General features: G+C 31.7%; 1 protein-coding gene across 1 annotated transcript in view; it reads right to left on the bottom strand.

Moving 5' to 3' along the window:
* The window catches only part of LOC139518051 (voltage-gated delayed rectifier potassium channel KCNH1-like), a 59,312-nt gene that overhangs the window by 4,333 nt on the left and 45,097 nt on the right, over positions 1-9,882 (bottom strand). Inside the window, exons 4-9 of the mRNA XM_071309701.1 lie at positions 9,603-9,724; positions 6,632-7,027; positions 5,300-5,717; positions 3,951-4,150; positions 2,076-2,328; positions 1,319-1,515 (exon numbers count right to left, since the gene is read on the bottom strand). Of these exons, the coding sequence (XP_071165802.1) occupies positions 1,319-1,515; positions 2,076-2,328; positions 3,951-4,150; positions 5,300-5,717; positions 6,632-7,027; positions 9,603-9,724 (1,586 nt within the window). The remainder of the gene's footprint in view (positions 1-1,318; positions 1,516-2,075; positions 2,329-3,950; positions 4,151-5,299; positions 5,718-6,631; positions 7,028-9,602; positions 9,725-9,882) is intronic.

The following is a 9,882-nucleotide window of genomic DNA, read 5'->3' as shown; positions in this document are numbered from 1 at the left end:
ATGACACAATAAAGTGCACAGGTGAATCACAGATAAACTTGATTGTAATCGTGTTTTCATGATCATAGCGAAAAAATGTAATCATAAGTATTGAATGCTTCTTTTAGTAAGTTTGTAGGGTTTTAAAAGCGTTGACCGTGCGTACATTTTAAGAATGATGCGCTGAATTTACAAATAGAAGCATTCAGTTCTTAAATGATGCCCTTTTTAGACCTTGTCATTAGAATTCTCATATTAAAATTCATTTCAAAATATAAGATAAAAAGGGTGAATATTCCTTTCTAACTAATAACTTTTCTTTTTGGTGGTGATTTTCATGCGACTCTTTCTCATCTGATATTTCAATTAGTTAAATATATGGGTAATTGGAGGGATTCACGGATTTCAATAAATGTAATTTTTTGTATTGCTCAAAAAATTTCCACTACCGTTACTGGTATCATACATGCCATGTGGTCAAAACTTAAACAAATGCAATCAAAAATACAAATAATCACTGCATCTGATATTAGTTTTAGGAAAAATTCAAATGACTAATTTATATATTGAAGCAAACTGAATGGTTCTATTTGGTTTTCTCTTGCTCTGGAATTCTTTACAGTGCGCTCGGAGCATTGCATGATGTTACTGTATGAAAAACTTCTATAAAATACACCCACTTGTGTAAGAAGGCAGGACGACAAAATTAACTGGTAAAGTATTTTAAGCTTGTCCACTGTAAATGTGAGCATTATTTTATATGGTATACGTATATATACAATTGTTTGTTTTTGTTTTGTTAGTAAGTTATTATTCCGTTTAGAGTTAACTGTTTTTCCATTTTTATGCATCTTTTGTAAGTTTTCTAAATGATTTTAAAAAAGGAAAGATAAAGATCTAAATAAATTTACTGTAACCGAACCACATCAGTGTGTGCCTGTCCCGTTTCAGCAACCTCATCATGGATATGTAATTAATAAAAACCAAATTGTTATTTTCAAATCATCAACATTTAGTTTTTATGTTCCTATTGCTAATTGCATAATAAAATGCTATCAAAAACGATATTTTCGTTTTTATCCAATGATTTTAAAGAATATGCGAGAAATTATAAATCATATAATAAAATTTGCATTTGAATATGAATATGTGCTGTTATTCAACTTAACATAAAAAAGACAACTATTAGCGCATTTTAATCAATTAGAGTTTGTCACTGAGTGAAATATTTCTAAAGTCCCCACGCTAATACAATATATTGCTAGATCATCGTATGTACTCTTCTATTGTTAATTTGTAGCACAATTTTACCTGATTTTGCCTATAGCAGTGTACTCACCCTATGTCTTAAATTATATGTAAGGGTTAAATTCCGTGCAAAAGAATTGGCAAACGCATGATAAAACTCCAAAACTTCTAATAAGCGCCCTCGTTTAATGGTGTGGAGGTCACAATATGTCAGTGCACGAACATTAGCTGTTGACTGTCCAATAGATTGTTCCTTCCAGAAATTGTCCCCGAATACATCACCTTTGCCTGCAATATAAAGTTCATATCATTTAGTCTAACTCCTTTAATGTTTAATCCAGTGTACACATTCATTGCAAATAATATCACAACAATATATCATTTTCTGTTATGTATAAGAATATGCTCAAACATCTAACTAATACAGTACTTAATTTACGTCGATTGATAATGTAAGTAATTTTCCGCTGTTGTTTTACTTTTGAACATGTAGGGAAACTGTGTTATTCATGATTACTTATTTTATTTTGAACATGCTTCATAGTCATTCTGTATGCAGAATAATCATAAATTATTCCTTGTCAAAGAGGACTTCTTCAAAAGGTCGATATTTACAGTGTATTTTCAATGGGCAAAGCATATATTTGTATATCTTTTGAAATACAGTCTAGAAGTAGTAACTGAAAGCACTGAATGAACAACATTAATACTTTACAAACTATCTGATTATATCTACACAACAATGTATCTAAACTGGACATTTTTACATTCCAAGTAATGGTTAATACACTTTATTGTCTTTTCATTTCAAAGATAATACTTTGGGATTAAAAGGAAGTCCCACTTACTTAATATAGCAACTACTTCATCGTCTTGAATCACTTCTAATGACCCGGACACAACAAAACATAGGGCATCCAGGCTTTCTCCTTGATGGAAAATTAAATCTCCGGGTGCACTATGGGTCATATTAAAGTGCATAGCTAGAGCTCTTAAACACCCGTCACTTGCCAGTCTAAACCCTGGATGCTCTAGAAACACCTTTCGATTGAGATGCACACATAAATCAGCCTTCATATCTTTAGGACAATAATTCAAAACCTATGAAAATAAAGACAAAGTTATATGATTATTACTCAATGTTAAACTGTACTATTGAAATCATGCCACAGTCAATGTACTCTTGGAAAATAATATCTTAAGGATCATAAGATCTTTAATCAGTATTTCATTTTTTTCTAATTATTAATAAGTATTGTTGCTTTTTATTGTCTTGCTGTTACTTTTGATTTCATCGGTCGTATAAAATCTTCTAAAATCCCGATATCTCCATGATAGTTTTCAATTCAACCATTTGATATTGTTCATATTTCTCTCGATCTGTTTTTGTTAGTCCAAGGTACTCATATTTGTCTTGCCATGTGGCACTTCTCTACGTAAATATTTGCATACTCATCATTACTTGTTTGTCCATTCTATTTGTCTTTACGGAAAAATATAATTTGTCCATGAATATTGTGTCCAAGGTCGTGTCTGGTAATGTCTTATTGTGTCTGATCTTTACCATCTACTTTCTGCTGTATTGATCCATCGCAACATCCGTTCCCTTATACTTATGTATTAGCCTATCTTGCCCACATACATTGTGTATTTTCCCATGGTCTTGTTTATTCTCATGCTTTGTTTTTTTTTTTATATTCTTTTTAAAATTTCTATATTTCCATCAATTGCTTGTTCATTGTCTACAGATTGTGTCCTCATGCATTGTTCAGTTTTCATGGTCTTGTTAATTCACATGTCATTGGTCAGTTCCTTTTTTTATCCAGATGTCTTTGTGTATTTTATCATGGTAGTTTTATCCACATGTTTTTGTGCATTTGTCCATAGAAGTTTTATCCACATGTAATTTTGTATTCGTCCTTTGTCTTGTTTATCCACATTGTGTATTTGTCAATAGTATTCAGGTTTTCCACATGTATTTATTCGAGGACTTTTTCTCCACAAGTGATGGTGTACTTATATGTACATGACCTTGTTTGTCTTGGAAATAACACCATCATGATGCTTGATTTTTTGTTGAGAAATGTATAAGTACCCGTGTATGTTCACTCTGATTTTTGTTAGATGTATGTCTATTGATATCCATCTGACAAGTTGAACCTTTTACAGCCAGTTGTTTTTTAGTTTGTTTTTAATTTGTTCTGTAACATTAATTCCCAAGTTGGGGAGAGGGTTGAGCGTTTCATACACAATCCTTTTTGCCTCGATTGTGACACCAATGAATGCAACTTATTACAGGAATTGACCTGAATTTAAGGTTGTTGAGTGGAAACTCATTCAAGGTGTTTGATGGTGTTCGTGCTGCGTTTCTTAGAGTAGAGTTCTATTTATCGTGTTGTTGACTTATTCGGTTTTTTTTCATGGCGGTATCAGTTTTTCTTTGAACTATGAGTTTTGAACGTCCCCATGGTACCTTGTACTTCTCTTCTTCTTTTTAGATAGAAAATTGGGCGCTTATATTTAAAAAAAAAAAGTGAATTGAAATTAATGTTTTGGTGTGTAAACTACTGAAATATTGTATTATAGTAGTATTACTTATGTATTGTATATATTTGCCGGATACTATGTCTACTTTACTTACAAACAAAGTACCATCATTATAGATAAATATGCAAAACAATGTTTATTGATAACTTATTATTGAAAGATAATATCACACTCACCTTAGTAGCATCAATTCCTTTTGTGATGGCCCAGGTAGATACAATATAATCCATCACACGCTCACTTAAGGCTTTAGGAACATCGTGTAGCTTCATGAACTCTCGGACACTATTGAGCATGTCATGATAACGAGCAAAGTTTGCGTAGAACTGTTGAAATATTGTTGTTACGTTTGAGAAAATGGTTGCATAGAGCAAGGCTACAATAAAAAAAAATAGCAGTTACGTACTTTGTAATAGATTCTTATGATATTTTACAGATATTTTTATTGTTAACACTTTGCATTATTACCATGTATCAGAAAAAGATAATGAACAGAGATGCATGACGGACCGTCCTTTATATATAAGCTATAAATATAGATATAGTCGTACAACAGAGTTCTGTTTCGTTTTATTGAGTAATTTGCTAAGTTCCATTTTGTATTCTGGCCACTCATAATGTTTTATATTTTACTAATTTAATTATAAATGCAGTTATTTTAACTGAACTAATTTAATCAAATGTCGACAAAAGGAGCTTGAAGCACATTGAAATAAAAAATTATATGTCACGATGTACTATAAAGTTGCGAGGATTGTCTGAATTGACCACAATCACATGCAGTGAGTAATATTCGCGCCTAAAGATATGTAATTAAATTATAAGTGCATATTCTATTACATGCATTGTAATATCTCAATTCATTGAAAAGTAAATAAATCGGTCAGCCAAAACTAGAATATGTATGAGATTGCTACCAGCAAGGCAACACTTTATTACTCATAGTGTTTGTCAAGATATATTGCAGTCTTGTATTTTACACACTAGGTCAGATTTCTATAACCATGTTTATATGTCGTGTACAAGTTGTGATTCTGTACATGTTACAACATGTACAAAAATATTGTTCATGTTATAAAATGCCCAATGCAAAAATACAAGTTATAACTCGTACAAAAGTACCTCGTTGTTATACTCATAGTGCTTGATTATTGTTTTGTGACCTATATGTTTTATTATTGTTTTCAAATAAACTATACATAAACTAAATTATTGTAAAATTTGAGCAATTTCTGTAATAAAGTTCTTTTTTTTTTATTTCGATATTACCTCTTTTTCTCCTATTAGTTCAACAGAAAAATGGACCTTTACAAAAATGTATGCTCCTTTCGAAGGCAGATTGTGGGCGTAATGATCGGTGACCCTTCTTTTCAGTAGCAACTATTTAATAGAATATATATAAAAGCTGTTTGTTGTTTCCTTGTAACGAACATGTACTCTTACTGTCTCGTAGACGTATACGTCATATCTTGTTTAATTCCTTTATAAAAAACCTTGTTTTCTAGTATGTAGAAACCCTGCTTACCTCCAATTATCATCATGAAAATTGAGAACAGCTTTTCGTTTTCTGTTGCAGCATTTACGTTCCCGAATCCTACACCAGTCATGCATGATAGAGTAAAATACAAGGCAGTAAGATATCGCATTGTTTTTGAAGGCCCACCACCGAACTCAGTTGTTGCTGACGTATTTGACTGTATAAATGGTTGATTTGTGACGGTGCTAAGTGTTGTCAACCATCCATATTCTATACCATCACCAAGTTCCCCTAGACCAATTGAATACCAAATACAAGCAAACCAGTGAGCAAACAAAATGAAAACGAGGATGAGCAAAACTAACATAGCAGCTCCATATTCAAGATAATGGTCCAGTTTTCTCACAACTCTTCCCAAACGCAGGAGACGGACTACTTTTAATGCACTGAACAATGTACTGATACGCTGTAATAAAAAGTATAAAGGAATATATGAAAGAAATACGGAGTTAAACTGGAAAGTTTGGATATTAGGAAGCTTCAACCCGATGACATTTGAAATGTATAAACATTTATGAATTAGATATATACTAAGTAAGGTTCATATACATTGTAACAGTTCAACAGATCTGATTTTGAATGCAACTTTGGCATGTTAAACAAGGAACCGAAACATTAGTGTACACCTTTGTTATTTTCTATATAATAGAGGCACATGGTATATGGATAACATTCATAGAGCTGTCATATATCCATGAAAAAATATATTTGTTTTTATTCGATGAATTTTGGTCAAATTTATGTTTAATGATTAGAGAATTATCGACGTCGAACATATATATTGAATTAATTATTCCGTTAAGGCTTTTGTAAGGAAAAAAGAAAACAAATTTCGTGTTACGGCTTTTACAGCGCTACAAGGTTATAGAAGCAAAGTATCTTTGGTGAGTTTAACAGTGTCATTCAACAACCCAAAGGTGCATTGTACGTAATTAAGAATGTACACATGCCAACACACTAGTCAGCGACAGTTTAAAAACTTTGATTTACGAACTAAATGTGTTTAATTTTTGTTTAATTTGGTATGAAAAGGCATTTCTTAATCCATCATACACGTTTATGAAGTAAGACATTGTATCCCAGGTTATTCGATCTTTTGTGGAAAATCTCCATGAAAAGTGTACGTAAATCGCAATAAATTTGCAAACTAACCAAAAGGCAAATTTGTAATTTTTATAGATAAACATTTTTTCAAAACTTTTTAATCAAGGTTCTTATGCATATTGATACTTAATTTCTTAATCAAATTAAATGTTTATTTTGTTAAAATGATTTAAAAATTTAACTCTATATTTGTATTAGATATGTAATTGCACTTACTTCATCTACGTATTCGAATGCGTTAAATACGTCATAGGGTAAACACGAGAGGAGATCAATGACAAACCAGCTTCTAAGATAATTCATACGAATAATTTTTGGATCGGATATAACTTCTCCACTGGGGCCTACGAATGTGGTATGGAAATTTAAAATGATATCGACAAAGAATACAACGTCGACGATGCTGTCAACAACCAGCAACGGTACTTGGTCCATTGTTTTGTTTCGGTAGGCTGCATTATACGGTACTGTCACTGCGGTATAAAACGTCAACAAGAGAATCATCCAATCCCATATTGTCTTAAATAAACAGTAATGAAGAATGATATGTGGTGGCGTCTTAGGAGCCTCTAGTCGATACTGTGGTAAAACATCAGCATTTAAGTTCATCATCTAAAACATAAAAAAAAATGTTGTACTTTGGGGAGGGTTAACAATTGTTTAAATATCTACTAGTTTCGTAATTTGCATGCTGAAGATGAATGTGTAACTGCTACTATAAAAATCTAATACAATTGGATAGGATTTTGTATCGGACAACATAATGAAAGAACACAATGGTAGATATTGAAAGAATAAAATAATATACAACAATTTATTTTGTATGATATTCTTTAAATCGATATGGTGGCAGGTTTAATACCCCCATTGTTGTTCCCCTTTTAGTATTTGTTAAATTTGTACCTTTCAAAAAATTGTGTAGAATTTATCTTTTTTTCAAAACAAGAAATATTTGGCATCAGTTATTTTTCATCCTGTCCAGTACTATGGACGAAATTTCAAAGGAAATTTTATTGCATATCAGAAAATAAAGGAATATTTTTCTACCCTCTTTCGTAAGTGTGTAACCGGATGTGACGTACTGTGATTTGGTGGTACTATATAGCTGGCAGAGGAGAACCTGTAGAAAGCTAGACATCACTACCATGGTACAAGAACTTATCATTATTAAAATCAAATATATGGATAATATCGAGGAAGCAAACATTATTAGAAACTTTTAAAAAATCACATGCTATTGCGTATTTTTTTTAATATACATACTATTCTATATACTCTAGCACATTAGGGAAACTGCTTTTTAGATTGCTTATTACGTCAATCAATAAATGGCTTTACGACCATTTTCTGCATTAGTTAATGCCTGTACCAATCCCGGAATATGACATTTGTTTTCCATTTGTTTGATGTGTTTGAGCTTTTGATTTTTCCATTGATAAGGGACTTTCCATTTTGAATATTCCTTGGAATTCGGTATTTTTATGACTTTTAATGACGTGATTCATTATAACACATTTACCTGTCTAGTTTTTCTTTTATCAAAGGAGAGGAAAAATCATTATGAACTGCAGTCCTTGAGTATTTGTCTTAAAACTGGCATAAATAGCTTTAATGGTGTTGCATCCGTTTTCAATCATCAGGGTTTAGGTTTGGTTATGGTAATGACACTTTTGTATTAATTGGTCGATTTGACATGCATGCGATTCACGTGTACTAAAAGGTGTAAAATGAGACAACAACAAACTGCGACTTCTATGAAAGACGCACTTTCTCTAAATATTTTTTATGTAAAATGCACTTCTTAATAATTTAAATGTAAGCAGATATCAAGACATAATGACAATAATTGACTACTTTTGTTTGTCGCTATAGGATAACAATTAATTTGGAATCGTTTAGACGGCGAGCACAAAGCTGAGTCCACAAACGTAGTTCGTCTTCAAATTACTTGAACCATTTACGACGTCGCCATTTCCCCTCAGAAAACAAGCGCGTAACAAAAACACTGGACACTTAGGTTATCACATAACTTTAAATATTTACGTTCAACATATTTCTTTTTTCTTTCGAACAAAAAAGTGCAGCAAATGCACATTCTGGAAATATAAATAAATATATGCTAAGAGCAGTGAAATGGAAATGAATAGCGACTATGTCGTGGACCCTTTTCAGATTATATCGTTAAAACGTCATTTCTTTAGATTGTAACATAATAGCTGGACATTTACAAAATTCGGGTGTTCAGTCTGTACTATCGAATCATTCATATTTTAAAGATTATTTTTAACTTCTGGTTATCCACATTTGGAATACCAAGTTATTTTGAAAATAAAAAGATTGCAATTACATATTTTTTCTTGCCGATTCTTCTATTTCGATTATTAGTCCTTCCAAATTAATACTTCTTACACATAACAAAGATCATTCCAAACTTTTCTACCATGATCGATTTTGATTTTTTTGCGATGGCATTCGTGTGATATCCGAGTCCGAATCCAAACAATTTTATTATACGAAAATATGTTGTATAAGGTTTAGGTCAAACAGTTGTATAAAACTATTTAAAAAGCTCATTTTACAGTTGCCGTCAACTTTGTGCACGCCGTCTAAATGTTTGATCTTTTGATTTTGCCATTTGATAACAGACTTTCTGTTTTAAATTTTCTTCGGAGTTTAGAATTATTGTTAATTTTTACTTTTAGGGTACATCCCTTGCATTGTTTTTATTGTTTTTCTGGAAAAATAACCCTGATTAACGTGACGTTATAGCTATAATCAATTTGAATATGTTTATGCGTGTATCTTAGTGTGACAAATGTAACGTTAAACACCTACATTGGCTACTTCAGACGGTCTAGAGTTATCAAACTTCGTGTTTGGCGTGTATCTTAGTGTGACATATGTAACGTTATACAGGTACATTGGCTATTTGAGATGGTCTAGAGTCTTAGTGTGACAAATGTAACGTTATACACCTACATTGGCTATTTGAGATGGTCTAGAGTTATCAAACTTCGTGTATCTTAGTGTGACAAATGTAACTTTATACAACTACATTGGCTATTTGAGATGGTCTAGAGTCTAAGTGTGACAAATGTAACTTTATACACCTACATTGGCTATTTGAGATGGTCTCGAGTTATCAAGCGTGTATCTTAGTGTGACAAAAGTAACTTTATACACCTACATTGGCTATTTGAGATGGTCTCGAGTTATCAAACTTCGTGTTTGGCATGTGGGATGAAAACTGTAATAATGTAGAACGGTTTCTAGTTACTGATCTGGCTAACCGAGCAAATTTGCTAAGTCCTACAAATAATTAAAAAAATATAATTATTTTCATAATAATCATCATCATCATTATATGATATTGATTAAGTTCAATATTAATAATAACACACACTCTGTAAACACTTACTAAAATAAACAACTAAAATGTCATGTATTCAAATTTACTGATATGTAAT

The sequence above is a fragment of the Mytilus edulis genome, chromosome 3 (assembly GCF_963676685.1).
Source record: "Mytilus edulis chromosome 3, xbMytEdul2.2, whole genome shotgun sequence".
Classification (NCBI taxonomy): domain Eukaryota; kingdom Metazoa; phylum Mollusca; class Bivalvia; order Mytilida; family Mytilidae; genus Mytilus; species Mytilus edulis.
The sequence above is the reverse complement of the archived record's forward strand: the minus strand, read 5'-3'. Positions and strand labels throughout refer to the sequence as shown.